We start from the raw sequence: 25,742 nt of genomic DNA, 5'->3' as shown, positions 1-25,742 counted from the left end.
GTATCCGATGAGTTATTTCACGTTTCACGTAAACTAATTATTCTCATATCTCTCTCTCAACAATATTTGTTCATACTTGTCTCTTACATTTTAATGTAAATTAATATAATACATTTAGAATCCAAAGATTAAAATTTAGTCATATCATTAGGAATGTGAGCGAGTCGAGCCGAACAGTATCGAGCTCGAGCTCGACTCGTTCAAAGTATATATAGGCTCAAGCCCTATTCGAGCTTTTATCATGAGACTCGAGCTCGACTCGTTTTGAAAATACTAAGCTCACTAATAGCTCGAGCTCGATTCGAGCTCTTCTAATGCTTGAGATATTATACATTTACGGCCTAACAAACTAGCCGAGCTCGATCTCGAACTCATAAACGAGCCGAGCCCGAGCTCGCGAACAGGATAACGAGCTTACAATCGATAAGATTAACGAACGATCTCGAACGAATTTTTTACCGATTCGAGCTATAAATACTCACGAGCATGTAGTAAGTTCATTTACATCCCTAGCTAATAAACACTCCATCATAGAAAAATCTTGGATATGATGAGGACAAGGGGAAAAATTAAAGTTGTGTGGAATTTTTAAAAATTTTGAATTTCAATTTTCGGAATATATGGAGTCACCTTTCATAATTATATTTTCCTTTCAATTAATTTTATAGCTCCAACCCTTCTTGAATCTCTTTTCTTCTTGCCTCAAGTACCATACTATTTTCAGTAAATTTGAACCGCATAGGAAGGCCTTTTTTCTCTGATACAACTGGTGTCAAAAGAAATATTTCTGATTAGCTGAAAATCGGCAGGAAACAAATGTGAGAAAGCAAATATGAGGCATTACAGTTTTCAAAAAAAAAATACATAAATCATTACCATTTTCAGGAAATCATGTAAACCATAGGAAACTTTCTTAACTTGATGATAATTGTACGAGTTTTTTTATTATAATTATAATATTTCAGTTTATATTGAATAAATAAATAGTTAACAATGAGCTGCCTTGACCAAATTCTCGCTGAAATCCCACAGCTTCTTTGCTACAACTTCGTTTCTTGCCAACTTGTTCGGCTTGAACTCATTGCAATCCATGAAATACTTCCCCGATACGCCTTTCAGACCTGGGTGAAGTGCAACATAGCACGTTGTGGCCGCACCCTGTGTATTAATACGATAAAAAATATTATTTATTTTACAATATTTTCATGAAAAACCTGCTTTTTATAATTAAGTGATGTCGATATGTTATAGTCAGCCTAGAAATATTAGTGCCGCGAGTTATTTTAATCTCTAATATTTTGGAATTTTCTTACATATATACATGAAACACAATCTTGATTTAGTATTTTCTTACAGTGGAATCGTTCAAGAATGTTACCTGGGGGATGTTCTTCCACATAAAGCAACAAACGAACCTAAAAATTTCTGGAAAAAAAAATCGATATATACATGAAAACAAAACACATATAATACATAAAAAGCTTATATATGAGTTTGTAGAGATCATACTCATGGAAACACCAGAATGTTTGAAGAGATTAGTCATTATCAATCCCGGATGCACCGAGTTCACGATGATATTCGTTCCCTCCGCCTGCAAATAAAAACATCGTAGCCGAAAAATAACTTGAGAAACTAAAGAAACACACGATTTTTGTCCTCAATATTTCGTATTTAGGCATATTAGTCCTTAGGCGAGCTTTCAAAAATATCGCGAAATTGAGAGATAGAGGACCTTTAAGCGTCGAGAGAGCTCGTTGGCATGAAGGATGTTGGCTAATTTAGATTGCCCATATGCTTTCTTCGCATCGTAACTGACATTATATGATAAGAAAAAAATAAGTATATATAGTAAGAAATGTGTCGGCAAATAGTGCTGAAGATTGGTATAGGATAGATAGAGGTTGGATGGAATCGAAAGTGGATTTCCCATTTAATTGTTACTCAACTTACCCCATCAATTCCCTAAGTTGCATTTGAATTGATGGATTTAAAATTCATTGGAATCGATTTCGATTATAGTTTTATTGTTAATAATAAAACAATATTTAAAATCTTAAATATATACCTTACTTATTTACGTATTAATTACACAAAGTAGAATAAATTTCAAATGACACTATGATTGAGTGAATTTTAAATGCATCACAATTAACATGAAATATTATATAAACATGCGAGAGGTGAATTTGAAATTCATGATCTTGTTTCTCTAAAATAAAAAAAAAATACGTTTGAAATACAGTACTCCAAATGCAACTTTACTTCATTCCTTTATCAATTCTTTTATTAATTTTTAGGTCAAAAACATCATACTTATGAGTAAATTTGCATGTATATCTTAGATATTTTAAGTGAGACTTTTAATTTTTTATTATTATTATTATTATTTGGATGATATGATAAATAATGTAATGGTAGAACCCTACAAGTTTACCTTTTTATATCATTAATCTTGTCAAACATGATCCCTTCCTTGTAAGAATAGTAGACATGAGCAACCGATGACAAATTGATGATTCTACCCTCGAAGCCGGTAGCCTTGGCAGTTTGCTTCATCCGATCAAGGAGAAGGCTAGTCAAGTAAAAGTGACCTGAGAACAACCAATATTAATTATTTTACACACTGAAATTAATATTTAAGTATGCATTAATTAGTCAAAAAATTAAACATGCATTATTACGTACCTATATGATTTGTAGCAAATTGCAACTCAATTCCATCACTAGAGAGCTGATATGGACAGAACATGATACCAGCATTGTTTCTGTAATTAAAATAATTTTTATGTACAGAAAAAAAAAGAGACTAGACCGAAACCTCTTTGGCTCGTATAATTTAAATATTAAAAATGACCAGTAATTGATATGAATTGACGATGTAGGAAAAGAAAACTAATTACATTAAAATGTTGAGAGGAAGATTGAGAGCTAGGAAATTATCAGCAAAATCCTTGACTGATCCGAGTGAAGCAAGGTCAAGTTTTAGGACATCGATTCTTGCATGTTTGTGCTTTTTAAGAATGAGTTGCTTTGCTTCAATTGCAGACTCCATATTCCTTGCACCAATGATAACATGAGCATTTCTTAGTGCTAAAACTCTTGCAGTCTCTAATCCTATCCCACTTGCACCACCTACAATATAATCAAGACATTTTAAATTTATTTTTTTTCCTTCATAAAATTGGATGGACATAATCAACTCAAAATGAAAATATTTAAGAGCAGGTCTCTCGACGGTCTCACGGATCTTTAGTCGTAAGACGAGTCAACATTGCTCATATTTATAATAAAAAAATAGTACTTTTGGTATAAAAATAATATTTTTTCATTGTTGGTGTAAATATAATATCTGTCTCATAAAATTGACCATGATATCGTCTCACAAGAATTTTTGTAAATATTTAAAATGTTAGTAAAAAAATTTAATATATATCCAAAATTTAGGACAAGATTTTCTTTCCCAAATTAAAATTTGAATTACTAGTTCTACGGATAAAATCACAAGAATTCAATCGTTTACACCTTTTTTAATCCAAATACAAATTTAATTAATTTGTTCACTTTTATAAAATTCCCAAAATTTAATCAGGATCGGTTGTCATTTAAAAAAAAATATAAATTCCAAAATTACTGAAAGCGTAACCGGAGGTTAGAATAAATAAAGCTCATAAAATGATAAATTAAATACTTTTCTGCATGCATGTACTGTACATATAATTATACGTATAAACTTGAAAATTTGCTTTAAACTGAGAATTTTCTTGGTATCTGACCTGTGATAATAGCAGTGATATTGGTAGCATCGATCCCATCGGTGACATTTTCAGCAGTTGAAGCTGATCCGAATCCACTCGGCCCTCTGATTCCAGTTATCAGCCTTAACATTTTCTGGGCTTTATTTTAATTTTGGTTTTCTCTGCAAAAAGAAGCCTTAAAAATGAAAGCATGCTGCAAGAAATGTGACGATATTTATAAGGAATCGATGGATATCTATTTTCCTTTGTGCCGTAATTATGGTTGAGCCGAGAATAGAAAAAGACAAAAGACTGCATACGAAAAGGAGGGACAAGATAGTAAGGTACTTAGGGTTGGTTTATTGAGTTGAATTTTTATAGAAAAATTATATTTTGATCTCATAATTTGTATGTTTTTTTATTGTTGTCGGTTAATTCTAGGTATTTGCACTTTTCTCCAATTGTATTCTTTTTTACCGGAATGTTAACATAACATGAGATACGCTAGCAATGCCAACCGTCGTATCATCATTTTTCGGTACAAATAATTTACGTATGCTCTATGGTGAAAAGAACTAGAGTTGGAGAAAAGGACAAAGTGATGGACCAAGACCGTAAATTTATCGATAACAAGACTAAAAATAGAAAACATACAAGTTATAATTATATTTTTATGTAATATTTCCAAAATTCAAGTTTCATATTCCCCCTATTTTTTTAATTAAATCGGCCTTCTATTAGAAAATTCTGACAAATAATTAACTAATAAACAAAATCAAGAACTTTATTCCCGAAAATAACGTGTTAAAGCAAAAACTTGTGTGAGACGGTCTCACAGGTCATATTTTGTGAGACAGATCTCTTATTTGGGTCATCCATGAAAAAATATTACTTTTTATGCTAAGAGCATTACTTTTTATTGTGAATATCGGTAGGATTGACCCGTCTCACAGATAAAAATTCATGAGACCGTCTCACAAGAAGACCTACTCTTACTTTAAATCATTGTTTTAAATTTGGTGATTTTGCTGAGATTCGTATCTAAGATCGAACTTTTGCGTTTCATAATTTGTTTTATAATCCAAACAAGTCAAAAAATTTGAAAATCACTACTTAAAATCTCACAATACCGTACGCCATGAGATGATTTATAATTCGTCACTGACTCGTATGAAAATCTAGATAAAACATTTTCGAAAGTCATTATACATACGAGGTACGTAGTTTCGATTGAAGGTTGTCTAAACATAAATTTTAAAAATGGGGTATATAAAGTTAGTCTAAAGGGTGATGTGTGAATGCGCAGTTAATGAAAGTGACCCAACTGCTATAATCATAAATGGCTCCATCCACCAGCCCACGTCTAATCAAACGTAATCACTTTTATAAGTTTCCCAAAAAATAAAAAGATTAAATATTTGGATTCATTCATTTTTTATAGATTACGTAAAAATCAAAATGGCATTTAAAATTTCTCTGCAATGAATTAATAAAACATACTTTTATTGTGATCTTTCTTTAAATAGAGATTAGAAGATGTTGTGGGGATTCTTAGGCTAGTCCATGTGTTGGAAATGACTCAAGTTAGGCATATGATTACTGGGTCATGGACAAATCGAATCGATCTGAATAAGGAAATAAATTTGAAGTTTCGAATTCGATTCGAAAATTGAATAGTTTAACAATCTTTGCTCGAATTTAGAGCTTTAACACGAAATCTTCGACATGTTCGCGAGCTGTTCAACTATTTCTCGAAATAAATATTCAAAATACTCGAAGTATATTTCTTTAATATATAATTATATTAATGAAAATATAAAACTTACAACCAGCTCGTGAATTATAGAACAAAATAATTTGAATTCGAGTTCGACTCGAAAAATATTTGAACATATTCGAATTCAACTTGATACCGATAATATCATATACAAATAAAGTATTTTTTGAACTAACTCAAAAAACATACTAACCAACTTGATTTATTTTACCTCTCTAAGCATGCATGTACACAAAGCTATAAGAAAAATATGGTAGGTATAACTGTGCGACATCTTGAAAGACTCTCCCCTTTCCCACCAGACCACAAATAATGAAAATTGAATACAATTATATCATACACATTAAATAGAGATATATTAGAAAAATGTTTTATTAAATAGATAAAGTGGAATATATATTTAGGACAGAAGAAAAATAAAACATGAACTACACAGTTTGTCAATTTTTTNCATGGATGGAGAGTGGTGCTATTTATCAGTACTGGGATTATATTGGGGAAAGAGTCATGCAACCGGTATAACGAGATTTCTACAATAAATTTTATAATACAAAAGTTTAATTTATCAAAATCTCAAGATAGATTCAATACAAAATCTCATAAAATAATAACAAAATCTTAATATATGATTGTTGTAATATCGTTCAATATATTTATTGTATCTTTAACATTATTCTAATAAAAAAGCTTTTTCACAATACCTCACGAGTCAACTTTGTGAAACAAGTATTTTATTTGGGTCACCTATGAAATTTTTTTACTTTTTAAAATATTACTTATTAATGTAAATATGAACATGGTTGACTCATCTCACGGACAAAGATCCGTGGGACCATCTCAAAGTTATAAAAAAACGATGATTTCGAATGTGAAATCAAAGGTTTCAATTCCAGTAGAAGGTGAAATTGGAATTGAATCGCTTGATTTTTTATATTTTTATTTTTGGTAATTTTATTTTATTTAAATTAAATTATTTTTTTGTTAAAAGAAATTAGAGTAGGTCTCTTGTGAGACGGTCTCACGAATCTTTATCTGTGAGATGTGTCAACCCTACTGATATTCACAATAAAAAGTAATACTCTTAGCATAAAAAGTAATATTTTTCAATGGATGACCCAAATAAGATATATATCTCACAAAATACAATCTGTGAGATCGTCTCATACAAATTTTTGTCAACAAAATAACGATGAAAAATCAATACAAATTTTGAGGTAACTAAACCAAATTCAGATAATTTTTTATGCTGTATTTTGGAGGTCACGTTGAAAGTTCAAGATATATATGTCATATGATATCTCTAGCTATCCTATCCTATGATAGACTATCCTATGATAGACAATTAGGACAACTGTCTCATTCAAATGATTGTGAAAAAGCTTTTCAATTTATATTTTGTATATATGATTTAGGAGATAAGAATATCAGTTTTCTTCTTGACTAAATTTTGAGTCGAAGCTTTGAAATTTTTATGGTATTTTCGAGTTCACGTGAATTTTGTTGATGTATCCCATGTTTACTTCACATTTTCACAATATTTTTTTTTACAAATTTGACATTTTAAATATATAAAAAGCTATTTACCATTCATTAATGCATGTACATTAATTATTTGATTTCATTATGAAAACGAGAACACATAGTAAGTACAACGTGAAAATAAAAGTCGAGTCGTTGGTAGTGGCCGATGAGTGTTATTTCTGAAAAAAAAAAAAATTTACCTACCCTGATTCATAAATGTTATTGTCTTTTGCTACTTGTACAGTCATTTTATTTTACAAATATAAAAAATCAAATTTAATTTTCTGATTCTAAATTTTTTTTTTAAACAAAGATGTTTATTCCAAAGATAATGATGTGGTTGAGGAGATTCAATTGAATAATGAATCGAGTTTTTCGGGGATATAGTTATAAGAATAAGTTATGAATTCTAAAAAAATAGATTATGATACTATTATGTTTTTATCAGACTCGATTGTAATATATAGTATAACAAGATATACATACTTGATATCAAGAGTGGTGATTTTTACGACGAGTCTCAAACACGAGGCCTCCTCTCTAGAACAGATTAGGTTGAATGCACTAGGCCAATCCTTGATTCATATGTAAGCATTCAGCATATTGTGAGTAAAAGATTGATTATTTTCCAAAGGAATTTAGTTCTAAAGAATATTTTAATCATTGTTAATGGACCCAAAAGAAAAAAGAAAACCTAAGTCCTATGAATTTAATCCTTAGCCAATGTCATTCATTCATTATAAAAAGCAGTTGAAGTAGTTGATCAGTACTTGGCCAATGCCATGAACGCTTTAAGACTAGAGGACTGATTAATACAACTCTTTTAAACTCTCCTCGACATGCAAAGAATTTATATCGGCCAACGGATTGTAATTTATAGCCTATCTTTTTCACTCAAATTTTTATTTATTATACAGTAAATTTTTGACAACAAAAACATACTTTACTCAAATTAGCATATTATAAATATTTCTTCATAACATAACTAACGAAAAATGACATTTTTGTCATGAAAAATAATATGTTGGACATATAAAGTAATAATTTAGTTGACTGATGAGATGATTTTACAATATATTATTTAACCGTTAATATTTCTTCATTACATAATTAACAAAAAATGATTTTTTGTCATGAAAAATAATATTTTGGACATAAAAAGTAATAAATTAGTTGATTGATAAGACTGTCGTACAGGAATTTTTATGATTATCTTTTTATATATTCTTTAACCGTCGATATTTCTTCATAACATGACTAACAAAAATAATATTTTTGTCATGAAAAATAATATTTTGGACATAAAAAATAATAATTGAGTTGACAGATGAGATGAGACATCTTACAGAAATTTTTGTGATTATCTTTTCATGTATTCTTTAACCGTTGATATAACTGCGTGAACAAAGGCAATGAAAAGAAATAAAAATTGCTATTCGTACATTTCGTATATAGCAGATTTCCTTGGAAAAAAGTTGTATTGTTCAAAGACCATTCTTTCTTTCTAGAATTGCATATCCTTCTTTTACATTCCTAAATGAACCTTAATTCCACCAGCGGGAACGCAAAAAACGACCAATATGCAGAAGCTGCATCAATTGTCCCTCTGATTTTTCCAAAGCTGCAAGAAAGCCGAGTGAGTTCAAACAATCGTAGCGCGGTGAACCGAGGAGACATCATTTCGATGCTAAAGGATTCGTTCTTAATTATAGAATCCTCCAAGCACGAACGATTTCACAAGCAATTATTTGTTAAAAAAACTCTAATAAATCAATGCAAACGAGCCATGTATTGAGTGGTTAATGAATTTTCACATGTCAATAAGTGATTCGATCTTCCTTTTATTGGATAAATTAATTTCTTTTTAACATATTGATAAATAATTCTTCGACAATGCAAGAGGCCTGAACAATAATATTGCAAGGAGAGAAATTATACATATGTCAAATAGCATTGTCATGAGAACCAAAATTTCAACATAACTAACAATTTCAACATCTAACATTTTGTTATCTATATGATACTCGTTTCTGAAAAACAGCAGCAACAATGTTAAGTCGATGCAAGGAAAAACCTTTTTCCGCAAGACAAAATTGCCCGTATCAAAGTGCTATACGTCGCAAGCAATCGTCCCCAAGATACAACGACTTCAAGTCAAAACTTTGCAGCACTACAAAGTCTCGAGCGCAGCGAACAAAATATATTCAGAAGCTTTCAAATGTGAACGAAAATTGTGCAGCAAGATGATATGATTATGAGCAGGAAATTGCAAGAAGAAGTGCAGAGAATTTTTTCAGCAATTTTCGAAAATGGCTGATATGAACTATTTATAAACGATCACCGGTTGCGTAGAAAAGACATGTCTTTCCAGACCGGATGCGAAGAAGAGTTACAATTCTAGTCAAGGAACACATTGTTTGGTGCAAATGTGACCAAGAACAGATGCCAAGATAGTCAAGGGACACGCCTGTTTTCAGAAACAGCACCGCGCAAATTTCCAGAAAGGCACGCGCATATGCGCGCCTTGTTCTGCCCAAATGCGATGATAACAGTAAGGCTCGCGCATGTGCGCGGATTCTGGCGCGCATATGCGCGGCATCTTCTGTGAGTCTCGCGCATGTGCGCGGATTCTGGGCACGCATGTGCGCGGCATCTCCTGTGAATGCACGCTGGTCTCTGTTTCGGTTTCGTGTGTAGGTGCTGTCAACAAAATTATTTTCAAATAAATTTTGTCTAAAAAAAATAATACGGTCAAAAGACCACACCACACCTCACCTCGCTGAGCCGAGCCGGCCGAGCTGGCGCGCGCGTGTATGTTTAGTTCACCGAGACACAACCTATTAGCGTCTTCCCCCGTCTAAAAACTTCTGGTACCCCTTGACGCCCAAACCCTTGTCTCAACTTGGAGCTTATTAGGGAGACTTTATTTGGTTATTAACTCAATGTGGGACAAGCCACATTTGAGACATCTCACTTCCCTTTACAACTCCTCACTCTTCCTCTTCTTCTCTTTTTCATTTATCCAACACATTTTTCAACAGCCAGCAAATTAAACAGTTGGTCATTTTTCTCAGCAGACAAAATTCAACAGCAGCAAGCATTATGGAAACGTTTGCATTTTTCAGCAGCTAACAAGCATATTTCAGCAGTTGATCAATTCAGTAGCCGAAATTCAGTAGACCATGTCAACAGTCAGTTACTACTTCAGACTTGTAACTTATACATTAACTCGAAATCATGACAAATAATGATAATAAATGAGATCCTAACATTCGGATTTTCTCCTATATATGACACCTAAAAGTATGTTTGGTATTACACAAATTCTGAGTGAACCGCTTAGAGATAGAAACAATATTTTCGAGCTAGTAGTGTGAGTTACAACAACAGTCCAGTAGCAAGAACAGGCATGTCAAAGTGTCAACCGAAACTATTTAAACAATTTACTGTAAGTGAGCTTTCTGTTTTAACTATTGTAATACGATTTAAAATCGTTCCAGCATGTATATCATATGTTCAATGCATGAATTTAGAAATCTGTATTTTGGAAGCACTGAAAATTATGAAATAATGATAGTAATATATTCTAAACAATACTGGTTACTATTCTTACTTATTATCATCCTCACCCCTTCGAACTTATATCAGTTAGTCATGTGAAACTCATAATATGTTCAGTGCATAAAATGATGAATGTTTATTTCTGAAAATATATGACTTATGTTCTGATTTTTTTATATGAGACTTCTGTCAAAAAAAAATTTAAAATCTCGGAAGATATTCTCACGTTTACTAAGTAACGATCATATCACTGACTCACTCAAACAAACATCTCTCGGATAAAAAAGAAAAAAAGTATGAACAAAACCAGTTCTGGAGTTGGTAAAGAAGAACTTGATGATCCTTGCTGTTTAGTTTTTTTGTTGTTATTCCGCTGCGTAAGACTAATGTTATAATTTTGATTTTGTGAAGACAATGTAATTTCAATATTATGAATGAATAGACTTGTTTATTCTGAAATATGTACTGATGAGCTTTGTAGTTTTTGAATGTATATTTGAATGCAGCGTCGTAGCGCCTCAGTTTGGGATCATGACAATATCGCACTAGAACTTTTCTTCTTGACTGTGTAAACAATAACACAAGTGCTACTTGAGAGTTACGGCAAATTAACGACGTGTTGCATAGGACATAGGAGATTAAAACCAAACATAAAAACCTTCGCCGCCCATTAATAGCCATGTGCAAGGAATCTTAGAGGTTAAGCAACAATTTTCGCGCATTGCATTAACCGACATTAACCAAGATTCTTGTACAAGGCAATCAACGGAGTGCAATGACTTCTCTGTTCGGTTTTCACCTCCGACGTCCGAACAGTACGAGATCTAAGTTCTTCTTGTTCGAAGACCATCGTCGGTCCCAGCCTAGAGTAGAAACAACTTTGAAATATGTGTTTATATGAGATGGTGAGATATTGGGGTCGAAAACATATGGTATTTATAGCAGCTAGATGAAGAAAAGAATCTGTAAAAGTGAAAGGTCAAGTAGCTTAATTGTAGTGTTGGCAAGGAATATAATCGCTTTGTTCCTTTTTCATCTAAAGAAATGTCGGTTTCTTTACTGATTTTTTCTTTTTACTTCTAATTACTTTGATGCTGGGAGCCTATATATTTTAATAATTGTGAGGTAAAATGACTAGTCGAGCCAATGATTTATGAAATTACAAGGAGAAAAGGCTTGCATGTGAACAAATTATGCAGAATAAATATGAAAATTTGGAAAAATCTTACTCCCACTAAATATTTTGAAAAAACACTACCAAGCGATTATACGAAGTTAAAGGGGATCCTTCACAAAATTCAAGATAAACTTTCAAATAGACATGTTTGTAATCAAAATTTCCCAGTTCTTGAAATGGAGATATGTTCTACTATTCGTAAAAAGAAATAAACATATTATTTCTCTTCCATATGTTTCTAATTTTCTTGAAAATCAAATTCCTACGAAAGCAAGACTTATCCAAAGAAATTGATTAAGCATTGCCAAAAGAGATTCAAGTTGTCCTAGACAAAAAGCTTATTCACTCGAGTAGATTCGCTTGGAGTTGCTTATCATTAGAATAAGGACCTTTTTAATAGGCTTTAGTCACATTTTCTAAGTTTGATATGAAATTTGGCCATTGGCAAATCCAGGATTATGAAAAAAATTGTTGCAAAACTGCATTTAATGTTTCATTCGGTCAGTATGAATGGAATATGATGTCTTTTGATTTAAAAAATGAATTTCCAATAATAATAATAATATTTCTTAAGCATTTAAACATTTTCCTGCAAACAATAAATTAAGAAAATGACTTATCAGAATCAGCCAAGGAAATCAATTTGCGTCAAACAAAAATTAAATTTCTTTGTCATCGTGTTTTTCGAGGAAAATTTGCATCTATCCAAAGTATTGATTTTGCAGAAAAATCCTGAGATGATGATGCGAAGTTGGAATGAATATACAAGATTATTATAATAGTTAGTTAGGATAACTGTTATAGTAGCCTAACCAGCCAATGGCACAAAACGGAAAATCACATTGATCACAAACAACACTCGCACAAATCATAAAACAACAAAGCAAAACAATGAATCCAACTAAATATGGCGCTCAAACTCTGGATCATATCATGTCACCGCTACTATGATCTTACTGCCACTGACATTCAAACGAAATCGCTTCTTGAAAAATAAAAATATAAAGCCAACTATTGACATCGATAGTAACATCCTCCATGCTTGACAGGATGTAATGCATTGAAGCCAGAGTGGCAAGAAGAGTAAGCTTGGGACCTCCTGCACCATGTGTGCACTCTCCTCAAGTCCAACTAACTGAAGAAGCCTTCAAATTGACAAATCTTGAGCAATTAGAAAAAGCATTATTGATGTTAACTTTCTAACGAGTGTCTTCGCGGTCTTTCTGTAGGTAGGGTATAATCATATGAAACCTTTGAAAACCAAATTTACATGTTCTATAACTTATTCTTGAAAGAGTTTAATGACGAGACTGGCAAAACATTTACGGTCGTGTCTCAACTACTTCCCCGTAGTGCACCTCTGTGCCACAATATCCTTAACTAAACATATACGCCAACTTAAAAATAATACATGTCACGAATTATTTTCGTGACAATGGGGCAACAGATGGTAAGAGGTTCAGAGAGTGTCGAGTCCACAGATGGTAAGAGGATTAAAGAGTGTCGAGTCCCAACGCCTTGGCTTTCATCTTCAAGGATCTCAAGCAATGAATTGCTTCATCAATAGCACCAGTTGCGCCTTTACCTTTTAAACTTGGGAAAATGCTCTGCATAATACTCAACGTCTCCTGTATTCGTTCTTTCCTTTTGGTACCAGACAAGGGAGCTACTCCTTCTGTACTTGGCCAATTGCTGTTGCGACAAGTTGATTCTGCTTCACCTTCCAAACCAGAGAATTCATTGGTTTTCAAAGAGCTTCGAGTCTCCTTTTGTAATGTCGCACCGTAAAATCCATCCAAAAGTTTCTGCCTTTTATTTGGCCCAGCAAAGTTATCAACCTCTTCGCCTGTTTCTTTAACCAAATTCTTAGTACCATTATCAGTCATTGTACTAGGTGAATGGCCAGTGCTTGTTTCTTCATCTTCTTCGGAAAAATCACTGTCGCCATCTGAATATAGCAAAGCATCCAGTTCTTCCGTGTCTTCAGGCATTTCAGACTCCACCGCAATATCATCTCGAGAGTTATTTTCTTTGTGTTCTTCATTAGCAATTGGCCTCTGAGGATGCAAACTAATCCTGGGATCTCCCTTCGTTACATTATTATCATTATAAGTGATAGGTTTAGGCATCGAACAAGTTCCACACTGAACATGAGACCTGAATCCAGAACTATAAATCAAGGTCGTTTTGCCACCAGATTGATCAAACACAAGAAATCTCTTCTCGGTTGGGGCAGGGTCAAGTATAGGGCTTTCTTTTTGTTTGAAATCAATAGTGCTAGCAAGTAAATTTTCCTTGGACCCAGAGTTCAGTACAGGAGCAAAGGTCTGGAGAAAATCCTCAACAGAATGAGGATTCTTCACAACTGGCTCAGTATTCAGCCAACCAATATCATGTGGAAAGCCGGATAAATTCTGATTGGACGAGAGCAAGTGTGCACGCCGATGATGAAACCAAGATCCGGAGTCTCTTTCCATTTAAGACAATGAGCTTCTAGAAAGAAGAAATAATGGTCAGACGATCAATATAAAAGTCCTTAAAACAGTATAATGAAAAGTCAGAGACCCAGCAAACTTACCAGTTTAACAATTCGTACAACGGCGATAGTTTGTATCTTTGAGTAAAAAACAGAAACGATAAAAACAAACGAGCTTAACTTGACTGCGTGGAAAATAAATCAATCTACGTAACAGGTTTAAGCAATTGGCGGAAATATTCAGCCTGAAAGAAAACCAAGAAAAACTTGTCAGTACTTGCATTTCTTGATACAATCGCACGAAGACGATGGGGGCATGTGGCCTTGAAAAAGTAGGAAAGACTTATTTGTACAAAATGACTTCTTGGCATAATCAAGTGTACGCTACTAACCTGACAATCTTGAAGGGGTTGAAAGCATGCTATGACTCTAACTATTATGGTGGCACACCCAGCAATTCCATTCTCGTGTTTCAATGCCCGAAATCTTGTCTGGCTAGCAGCTTGGCACACCATAACTACTAATAATATCCAATAGTTCACTCGAACTTTCTTGAGACCGTTCAGAAATGAAAGTAAAAACAAGATTTTTGCAAATTCTATGCTCAAAAGAGTACCACAGTTCCCACAAGCTCCAGCCAAAGATAATAGACAAATTGCCAAATTTAGCCGTATTAAATTATCTAAATGGATAATGAAACAAAAGAAGGCTTGATGCAAGGAAAGGAGAAATAACTAAGACGTACAGGAAAACAATTCAGCTTATCCAGAGTATGCAGCAAGGAATGATGAAAAAGTGTGATGAACCCATGGAATCAATAAGTATTTCAATGTGTAATATGAAAGTTTGAGGTTGAAAGAGTAAAGGATGCTGTTTTCTTGAAATAAACTATTACAGAATCACACGGCAAAACAAGTTCAACGTGATAGCTTTTCGAAACACGTCAATGGAGAGACAGAACCACCGCATATTGTTCTTTATGGTGATTGTTTGCCACTTTTACAGGCTATGAGAAACCTGCGGAGAAGTTTAAAAATTCATCACACTCTATCCAAGTTGAGAAGATCAAAACAATTCAACTGCGACATGAAAGCCATACACCATCTATAAATTGAAAAAATACATACACAGAAACAAATCAAAACTCAAGAGAAACAAAGAAAGTGGAACTACAATAGTATGTCTTTTGCCAGTTTTGAAGAGTCAGCACCGATTGTGTTCCCTAGACACGAAAACTTGTTTTCTTCTATGGTTGCAACAGATTTTAATATATTTGTATTATATAAAGAAATACACTAAGCTTCAATGCTTTAAGCCAAGAAAACACAAGAAACTATCCCATAGTTGGCATAAATATATTACTGCTTCAACTTTGAGAACTAGAAAGATAGCTCGACCTACTAGCCAAGAGAGTGATACAAACAAGCAAAACTTTCAAGTCCATTAAAATATAAAACTATTGAATATTGATTATTCCCACGTGAACGAAATTTTGAAACGAGAGGTTTCAATATAGCACAAAATCCAACATATTTCACTATATTGATATTGGATGACCTTTACTGTCTAATGAACAATTAACTTGCACAGGTATGTCTCAATTAACAAATCCAAGCATATATTTAGACATAAAAGTATAAAACTTGATTGTATAATCAGCCGTCCGGCTTTTCTGCTAGCCGTTTAAACAAGTCATCTACCATTGGACATTCCTATTAAGATTTGTATAACTGCCTGCTACTTCATTTAATCACAAAAATGAAGGCTCGAAAATTCAAAAACAAGCTGCTTTTTTCCCATACGATTCTTTCACATGTGCCTTAAAGAGACTCGAACTAAGTTCAGACAGCACAAATCATGATTCCTGACCAAGAATACAAAAGCAAATTCTTTCCTAGAAAATTCAAGAAAACAGATCAGATAACAAACAACCATAATTTTCAAATCCATCAATCGAAAAATATTCAAACCCCACAACAGCTGACAGCTACATTAAAGATAACAACGAAAAAATCTTACACAACACCGGAATTAGCCAAAAGCCCAGCACCCAAAATGGCTTCTTCTCTTCAGAGTAGACCAGAATCAAGAAACCCAGATGAAAAAGCACCTCCGACAAGAACCCCAAGAGAGCACAACTTGAAGATGTAAGAGTAACTCGGGTCAAATGGCTAAGACGACGGCTGAAGAGAGATTGGATTGGGTGCTGAGAAACATGACTAAACTACTTTATAGCCTCAAAATCGGGCCTCAAATGAAATGAAAATGAATTTTGTTTGGATTGATCATTTCATTTCATTTCATTTCATGTATAATCGTGCCAAACGTGTGAACAATCATGCGCTAGTTTGCTTTGTGTGCGAGCGTGACTTTGGGTAATTTTGTGGACCCGTCGGTCGTTGAATCATTAATCAAAAGCCACTACATCAACATTAATTTATCTTTTTTGAGGGTGTCGACTCAATTTTTAAGTTATTTTTTTATATTTATTTATCTATATGTTTTAAAAATTGTTTTAGTAAATAATTTATAAAATAATTACATTAAGTTACAATAAGTTTTTAAAAAAAATATCACGTTAAGAGGAATTCTAACGCTCTCAAATCAATTTATTCATGATTTTAAGTACTATAAAGAACTCGTGGAAAGTCCATCATTGTTTGCTCAAAGCACGTCGAATAATCAAAATACTGGCTACCAACATGGAAAATAATTGAAGTTAGAGCACATTAATTATTAAAAAAACAAAACAAAATAATTCACATAATCGTTCTTTAACATTTTATGTATCATTATCTACAAAATTCTTAATCAATGAATTATAACTTCTTTTAACTTTTCAAAATCAATATAAGTTTTAGATTTCTATATGTGGTACATAGATTGTTATTAAAAAAAATGTTATATAAAACTTATTCCCTTGCTGAAATCACATGCTTATAAAATGGATCGTATTTTCCACGATGAGTTGAAGACGAATAAGGCCTCGTTCAATTTCACGTATTCAAAATTATATATATATTTATATAATTTGTTATTGTATTATATATTTTCATAATTATGATAAATAAAACGTTATTATTGTTAAATATGTCAATATCTTTGAAGCTTGGAATCTAATTTATAATAAATATTTTTTAAAATTATAAAAAAAAGACATTATGCTTAATGTAGGCGTCAAAGATATATTCTCATGTTAAAACCTGAAGACCAAATCACTTTGACCAAGTATTACCCACAAAATAAAATAAAAAAACAGTGGTCCAATCCCCTTTTCTTTTTTCCCATTTTTTTTTAAATATAGTTCTTTTTATGAATATAGTAATCTTATGAGACGATCTCATGAATCTTTATCTATGAGATGGATCAATTCTACCGATATTCATAATAAAAAGTAATAATTTTTCATAGATGACCCAAATAAGAGATCTGTCTCACAAAATACGACCTGTGATACCGTCTCACACAAGTTTTTGCTTTATGTATATTCATTATTAGTTTATAAAAACATATAAAAATGATAATTTTTTTCATACTTTCCAGTTTCCACCAATGCATAAATATTGTTTAGACAATTTATATATCAGTAATTAATTTAATTTTTATTTTTGAAAACTTTGGGATCAGTAATTATCATAATTAGAAGATTGGTTAAATCAAAATACTTACGTTATAAGTTTTAAAATAGTTTAATTATAACGTACAACTGGTTATGCTTTTAATTAAGAAAAAATGGATTGATCTTACAGTAACTAATAATTTATAAAGGCGTGATTTTGTTTATAATGTACTATATTAAAGAATTTGAAAATATTAATTATATTGTTACAATTTCTAAAAAAAAAATGTATTTTTATACAAATGCCATACAAAAAGATTCAAACAATTTATTAAAATAAATGTTCTTTAAGAAATAGGATTCAATATATAATTAAAAGTGGTGATATAATGGTGTAATGGCCTACATTATAACTTTTTATTGATGTGATTTACAGTCATTTTTTGAACCACTTCGAAGCATGATTCATCCATCAATTAATGGGAAAACTAAACTTTTTTTTATACACTTTTATTTATTTATTTAATTTTTATTATCGTCACTTTTACCTCGTGCTATCTTTTTTTCTTTTTTATATATATAATTATATATTTGGAATCAAACATCGATTTTTATTTTTTATTTTAAGAGTAAGCTTGTAAACGAATGTAAGATGAATTAAGATATTTGTTGTTTAAATGAATTTAGTTTATAAATTAAATTTCAGAATTTCAATATTTAAAATTATATTAAATAAACTTATTGAATTTTTTTAGTTAAAAATTTAAAAATTAAATTTTTTGATTTATAACTTGTCTGACAATTAGGGACTCAATGATTTTATGGAGGGACGAAAATTGGACAAAGAAAACGACTTCATGAGATATATATTAAAAATTTGTAGCAATTAGAGGGAAAATTGATTTTTAGTAAATTATGCGTAAAATATTAAAAATATTATTCTTAACAAATAATTTACTTACTGTATAAAATTGTGGCTAGAATTAGTCAGTAATAATAACATTTTTAGTTTAAAGCCCAATGTCGTCGAAAATTTAATAGTTCAAGAAAAGTGAAATTTTGCTTCTTAAAGAAAAACTAAAACTAATTATTGTAAAATCAATTATTTGTTAGCTAATTTTTTGAACACAAAAACTCTTACGAGATTGTCTCACATCTCAATTTTTACTCAAGAGATTGTATATGCGAACTTATCCATAAAAAATATTGCTTTTAATCTAAAAACATTACTTTTCATTATAGATATAGATCGGATTGATCCGTCTCACAAATATAAATTCATAAAACTGTCTCATAAGATATCCACTTTTTTTTAATACATTTGAGTTTGACGTAATTGCTTCCCCCACCAAATATGAATATTCTAGATTTTCTATTGTAAATAATATATTTTTTAAATTTTTACGTATCCAGTGTGATACGTGTGCTCGATAAAATAGAATATTTCTTATATAATAAAATAATTAAGAAATATATTTTATTCAAAAATCGATTATCAAATCGTAGCAGGTATCCATACACAATGATGCTAAAATTTTAGCTCCTAATGTTCTCGCAATCATACATTCATGTCCATATTAGCTAGATGAATAGTTTCATTCAATAAATCTCACAAAAATAATTATGTAATTAAGGGATCGGAAAATTTAAGTAGGAAATCTCGAAAAACTTAAATTTAAGCAAAATTTTTTGAAAAAGAACATTGATTCTGTCGACTAATTTTATTTATGCGCATAATTGATTCATGATCCATTTGTGCGCAAAAAAATATACGATCTCAAGATCGAAGTAATATTTAGATTTGAAAAATCGATATAAACGCCTAATCTCAACCGTCGTTTCCAACAAATTGAAATTCATATAAAGTCATCGATCTGCGAAATAGTCCTTTCAAAACCCTCGATTGTATTTGTCAAAATTTAGCAAGTAATTAAGTAGAGTAGGGTTTGAATTATTGTTTGTTGGTGACACTAATAATCAAAGCAAATAGGGTTAGTGAACAAAATGGGCCATCCCATTACCTAAAGTTAGGAAAAGAAATCTAATCAAAATTTTTAATAATAAGGGGAAAAGGATAAGGGTGGCCACTGATTCCATTAATAAAATAATTAGAGGGGAACATGATGTAACGCCTGAAGAAAATCTTTGGCCAGAGAAGGAAATCTTGGGACTTGATTTATCTACAATTAAGGGATTAATAATTTAATTAATAAAGTGTTGGAGATGATTATAATATTCTAATTTCATGCTCTCTTGTTTGGAGTGAAGGGAACAAAATAATCAAGTATCACACTTCATATAAAGTTGTATAATTAATTTAATTGTCCAAATAATAAATAAAATATTCGGAATAATTTCATTTGATATGCATATTTTAGAAAATAATTTCGACTGAAATATAAATAAATGATTTTGTTTAATGTTTACGTATATCAAAATGTATGATTTTTTGTTCTTGCAACTATATGAACACAATCTTTAAAATCGTACAATAAAACAAATATAATGATTCGATTGCTCTCATAATCGAGACAATTATTATTTCCCAAAACAAAAAGTGTATACGTGATATTTTCTACTAACTAAAATATTTTTTTATACCTTCTAGTTGATCAATACTTCACTCCTTTTACCTTATTTTATTTATATTGCGTCTATAAATTATTAATACTATATTTTTGTTGTTTTGTTGATCTGTTTTATTAACATTATTTTGGGGTAAATAAAATTAATAAATAGAATTTTCTAAATGAGTTTATAAATATCAATTTCTGCTTATCATTAGATTTACTATTTTTAATAGATCAAGATATTTTAATCTTTAAATGTAAATTTTAATTTTTTTTATATTTAATAATTACACAAATAAAATTTAAAATTAAAATAAGAAGCAAGAGCAACGGGTTATCTTATTGTCAGCGACTATTTGTAGTAGGGTAAAAGTTACACTTACTACTTTTAGACATCTTTTAAATAAAAAAATCACAATTGTTCGAACTTTTTAAAAAAATATTCATATAATTTTTTTATGTAAAAAAAAATTCATTGATATTTTGCGTCGATATACATGGACAAAATAATCATATTCATAAATGCTGCTCTAAAATTTTTATCCGCACGAGTTTTCTTGCAATGAACACAAAAGTTGAGTTGATGTACTAAAAAGTTGTGTGTTAGGTACGTAGATATATTCCAAGTCAACCAAATTTTATAACGACCAGTATATGTTAAAGTCAAAATTCATCAAAATACTCGAACTAAACTCAAGTGGACAATTTCATTTAATTTTTTTTTCTTATATTTTTAAATTAAATCAGGTCTAAACACAATTTTCTATAAATCTTGTAATCTACATTAAACGACAAAAACATAATTTATGTTAGAAGCTCAATGCTAATACAAGAAAGTGTATAGACTGGAAAGTTTGTTTTGAGTTTTCAAATAATAAAAAAATGAAGTTTTTTTTTGAGAAAAATGACTTTTTAGAAAAATATTTTTGGTGAACCAAAACCAAGTATATATTTGGTTCTATTTTTAAATAAAAATAAAATTTATTTTAACGATCAAATCTGCGAGATAATTAAATTTTTGAAAATATATTTTTTATGCTAAATTTTACGCAATAGTAGAATATTTTTGAATGGTGATGAGACGTTGATGCTGAAAAACATAGAAAATTTTTTTTTTATAAAAGAAAATGATAATAAAATCGTACAATATTGTTTTTTTAGAGTACAACAACTATGTTGTTGTTCCAAACTAAAATAATATAGTAAAACCTCTCGTACCGCTAATGAGACTTGAACATAAATCCAAAACTTGTTTGTTTTGGACAAAAAAATATAAAGAAACAACTAAATCTACATAAATAAATTAGAAAAACTACTTGCAACCAGCAGAGCTTGAACATGAGATTAACAAGTCTCATGACCTCAACCTTAACATTTGACTCAATACCTCATTGACTACAATATTGCTTTATTAAAAACACATAGATTAAAATTTTAGAACAACTGACCTAGTTTATTCATAAGTTTGTTAATTTAAATTAATTAGAAACAGAGGAAGGGTTTAAACATCGAGCTATTACTCTGTTATTGGTTTTTTTAAAAAAAAATTTGTTGAGTCATTAAAACATTTGTTATAATTAAGTCTCAAAACTTTGAATTTGTCTCAAATTTAAAATCTTGATATTAGACGAGTAATAAGACATTCATTGGTGATTTTTTTTTTATTTGAGAAGACATTTAATATCGAGTTTAGAACCCGAAACATCGTCCCAAACCAAAATTATAAGCCGTGATTCGTGATTTAAAATTCAAAATGTAAAGAAAAGTAAATAATATGCACGCGTGGGGGATGCGGGAGTTGTGGGACTGGAGACCTTTGAAAATATTTGGTTGTGGATTCTCCAACAAAAACATCCACGCTTGGAAAGATACAAAAGTATTATTATTATATAAATAAATATAATACTGATCATATAAAATAAATACATTAATGCCGGCCGGCCCTATTATTTACAACGATTGTTTTTTATTTATTTATTTAATTAATTGAATTATACGTTCTCGATCATCATTGTATTATTTATTAAATAATTCTTTTGTACCATTCGTGACTATCATTTTCACACGGTATAACTAAATAACTTGGGTTATTTCTTGAAGTATGCTAACGGAATAATTGTTTTATTTATCTCGTTACCATTTTAACAACAGTCATTTTAATATCACATTTTGAGATTAGAAAATTATTAGTATAAAAATGACAAATAAATGAATAATCATAAAAAATAAAATTAATCCAAGAAAATAAATAGCCTGGCCTTACAAAATAATAATATTATACACCCCGAAAAATCAATCGTTGTTTTCAATCGCTCTCATAGTAAGAGCAATTATTGTCTTCAATAATGTCTCTCAATAATTGTATTTTTTTGTAATATATGATAGTCGAAGACATTATCTTAACCATTGATACTAATTGTAAGATCAAACACTTATATTTTTTTTACAAAAATTATAGCTGTTACAAACATAATAACAACCCAAATGTCGAGTTTCAATAACTACTCTCATAACAGAGATAGTTATCGCAGTATAAATAATTCTAATATTTTAATAGTATAACAGTCTAAACGTGTAGTTTCGATTGCGTTACTATCAGACAATTATTACACAAAAAAATAGAAGATATTGTTAAGAAAAAAAAATAAAAGGTCAAGTAGCACATTCCAAGTGTGTGTTTTTCACACACATCCCACCATTAAAGCAGCGCAAAATATGCCAATTTCTCGCTGCTTTGCCTATTAAAATATTTGCATAGCCACCACCCACTCTTAATCATGCTATGACTTTTATCCACCAATGCATTAAATTTATCAATAAATCGCAACTATTAGTGAGTTAAAATTAGTGGAAAATTGTCAACCAACACACAAACGGCGCATTGCCATTTGCTTATAAGAAAATGAAAAAAAAAATGTAATATTACCCTTTTTGTAAATTCAACTAAGCATGATTAGTTGTAGGCTGCTGTCACCTTTTGTAGATAATTAATCATCTTATAAAAAATGGCACTTTTTATTTGATTTTATTTTTAACAACATAACTATTAACAACATATATATATATATATATATATATTATAATTCATTGAATTTGTATCTTTTAATTTATTATCTTCATATTATAATTTTGAAAATGACTTATTAAAGAATTTGATGACTACAGTAAATTATGCCTCCTTCCAAATGATGTACTATGTTTCTTTAGGTATGTTTTGGGCGTATTGGGCTCGTTTGGTTGTAGTGAGATGGGCTTTTTTTGGAGGTCAATGTCAGAAAAACTTTCTGTAGGAGATAAATTGCCATTTAGCCCAGTATAAGCCGCGCCTGGGCAGCACGGGAAAGACTCGATCACAGATCGAAAAATCACTCGCCGGATCGACGTCGACTGCTTCAGCATCGCCTATCAACGTAAGCTGGTCGTATCATCTCGATTACCCTTTTTCCCTGATTTTTTGGAGTATTTGTGATTTTGCTTTTTGAAGAGTTCGGTTTCATGTTTGTCGTGTGTGCTTGTGTTTTAGCTTCTTGATATGTTCGTTTAATGATGTTCTGCTCTGAAATCTGGGAAATTAGATCAAGGTTTTTAAGATTTTATGGTTGATTCGTGGTGTTGATGATTTTGGGGACATAAGTATGCTTTCAATCAATGTGTAAAATGATTCGATTTCGTGGTTATTTTTTAGAATTGGCGTTTCTTTTTATAATGGTTTAATAGATGTGAGAAGCTTGGGCAAGGTATGGCGGAATGAAGTTCGTCTGTCCTGACTCACGCTCTTGAATTTTTATTAGCTCATCATACCCCTGAATTTTTTTTTTTTTTTTTAATGTTATCGAGTTTGTGTATGGAATAGACGTAAATCTCGATCTTAATGAGGCAAAATACCTATATTCTTTAGGCAAAATTTGGTGTTTTGCTTCGGGAGAAAGATGGTATGAGAATAAATTTCTTAAGCATCTCCCTGATAGAAAAAAAAAAAAAAAAAAAGGCGAAAGCCAATCACAGCTAGGGGCGTTCAGGAATGGAATGCATAAATTTGTACCGAAATCCCAATAGGTTTGGGGCTATGTTTTGTTTATATTATCACTTGATTCACTACCACATGTAGATTATCACCTATATGCTTCTTCAATGTCCACCTGAGAGTCTTTGATCCTTGTGCTTGGTTGATCACAATATTTTTGTCTTTCACGTGTCAATGGATTAACTACACGTATTTTCACTGTCAAGTAGTCCATGGTTGAGTTTATTCGTTGTGACTCATGTTCCTTTCGATCTTTTACATGTAGAATACTTTTTGAACTGCTTTCTTGTGCTAGAATGACATTTTATGTTTTCCTCATTGTTTATAGCTGTTTGCCTGACTCTCTAGTTCTTATGCTACAATGGCATTCATCATTTGTGGTTTTCCAAAAGTTTGACATGTGGAATGGAGTCTTCAGAAGAATTTTGAACCTTTGTATGTTCATTTTGGATATGATTCTTGTAAAGGCAGGTGGATAAGGATATTTACTGTAATTAACCTCAGATAACTGTAAAACAAGAATGCATCACATCAGTTGATTAAAAAATTGCATCATGCAGCATGTCAATTTGAGTGAATGATGAAGATGAGTCACTAAACCAGGGAAATTTCTTATTCCTTAATATGATATGTTGCTGCTACATTGGGACCACTATCCTTTTTGAGAACTTCTATACTTTTCCTGCGAATTTTAAATTACAATTTATGAAGTATTATGATGATTTTTTGAGTATCTACTATGCTGACATCGGTGTTCTTGCAATCAATGTTACAGATGATTGATGATAATGATCTGGGCTTCTTTGCCAACTTTCTTGGTATCTTTATATTTGTACTGGTGATTGCTTATCATTTTGTGATGGCTGATCCGAAATATGATAGCAATTGAATAGCATCTTTCGGCATTTTTTGGAGACCATGCAGTAGTTCAAGTGCCTGTCATCAGTTCTGGTTTTTCGAAAAATTTCATCGATGCATAGACTTTTGATGTAGTTGGACCTTTTGTGGGATTGTCATTTTACGTGCTGTCAAGCCGTGGTTAAACTTATAAGATATCTGTTTTAATACCACAATAAGGATTGCGGCATCTTAGATTGTCCAACTTCCATTTTTTCCTTTTCTTTTTTCGTTTATATGATGCTTTTAATTGTTCTTTTACTTATATCAAGTACAAGTTATTTCCTGTCTGTGTGTGTCAATCTAATTTGTTTATATCTCTTATATCACAAGGAGCCAGCACCTATGGTTGAACGGTTACATTTCATACCAGTCATAAGATGTCATTGTGTAGTTTCATGCTGTTTTTTTATCCTTTATTAAAATATAAACATTGAAATGTC

The 25,742-nt window shown here is 31.1% G+C and overlaps 3 protein-coding genes across 4 annotated transcripts; 1 reads left to right on the top strand and 2 right to left on the bottom strand.

Annotated features, from left to right (window-relative positions):
• Nucleotides 1–894: 894 nt before the first annotated feature.
• On the bottom strand, nt 895–4,010 carry LOC140960984 (short-chain dehydrogenase TIC 32 B, chloroplastic-like). Its single transcript, XM_073419314.1, has 8 exons — nt 3,777–4,010; nt 2,904–3,135; nt 2,689–2,768; nt 2,438–2,594; nt 1,736–1,814; nt 1,510–1,594; nt 1,379–1,425; nt 895–1,158 (listed from the first exon to the last, which is right to left on the bottom strand). Exons 1-8 carry the CDS (start codon nt 3,886–3,888, stop codon nt 988–990), a joined length of 963 nt encoding a protein of 320 aa, XP_073275415.1. The 5' UTR covers nt 3,889–4,010; the 3' UTR covers nt 895–987.
• An 8,993-nt stretch (nt 4,011–13,003) lies between these two features.
• On the bottom strand, nt 13,004–16,514 carry LOC140971135 (transcription factor bHLH143-like). Of its 2 annotated transcripts, none has more exons than XM_073433226.1 (4): nt 16,269–16,514; nt 14,642–15,266; nt 14,352–14,494; nt 13,004–14,266 (listed from the first exon to the last, which is right to left on the bottom strand). In XM_073433226.1, the coding sequence occupies exon 4, from the start codon at nt 14,248–14,250 to the stop codon at nt 13,267–13,269; it is 984 nt and encodes a 327-aa protein (XP_073289327.1). In that variant the 5' UTR covers nt 14,251–14,266; nt 14,352–14,494; nt 14,642–15,266; nt 16,269–16,514; the 3' UTR covers nt 13,004–13,266. The 2 variants fall into 2 exon arrangements, with proteins under 2 accessions (XP_073289327.1, XP_073289328.1); XM_073433227.1 differs by having other exon boundaries at nt 13,004–14,263.
• Nucleotides 16,515–25,177: 8,663 nt separating this feature from the next.
• Nucleotides 25,178–25,560, top strand: LOC140971134 (dolichyl-diphosphooligosaccharide--protein glycosyltransferase subunit 4A-like). Its single transcript, XM_073433225.1, has one exon. The coding sequence runs from the start codon at nt 25,178–25,180 to the stop codon at nt 25,289–25,291; it is 114 nt and encodes a 37-aa protein (XP_073289326.1). The 3' UTR covers nt 25,292–25,560.
• Nucleotides 25,561–25,742: the final 182 nt, after the last annotated feature.

This window comes from Primulina huaijiensis, chromosome 2, assembly GCF_012295235.1.
Source record: "Primulina huaijiensis isolate GDHJ02 chromosome 2, ASM1229523v2, whole genome shotgun sequence".
NCBI classification, from domain to species: Eukaryota; Viridiplantae; Streptophyta; class Magnoliopsida; order Lamiales; family Gesneriaceae; genus Primulina; species Primulina huaijiensis.
Note: the sequence above shows the minus strand (reverse complement) of the source record. Positions and strands in the feature narration are given on the sequence as shown.

Bases quoted from the DNA above. Each gene is read 5' to 3' on its own strand.
- LOC140960984 (XM_073419314.1), bottom strand. From the start codon at position 3,888: ATGTTAAGGCTGATAACTGGAATCAGAGGGCCGAGTGGATTCGGATCA. The intron at 1,595-1,735 runs GTCCTCTATCTC...TTTTATTTGCAG, and splicing joins AGCTCTCTCGACGCTTAAAG to GCGGAGGGAACGAATATCAT. The intron at 1,159-1,378 runs GTAACATTCTTG...ATTAATACACAG, and splicing joins TGTGGAAGAACATCCCCCAG to GGTGCGGCCACAACGTGCTA.
- LOC140971135 (XM_073433226.1), bottom strand. From the start codon at position 14,250: ATGGAAAGAGACTCCGGATCTTGGTTTCATCATCGGCGTGCACACTTG.
- LOC140971134 (XM_073433225.1), top strand. From the start codon at position 25,178: ATGATTGATGATAATGATCTGGGCTTCTTTGCCAACTTTCTTGGTATC.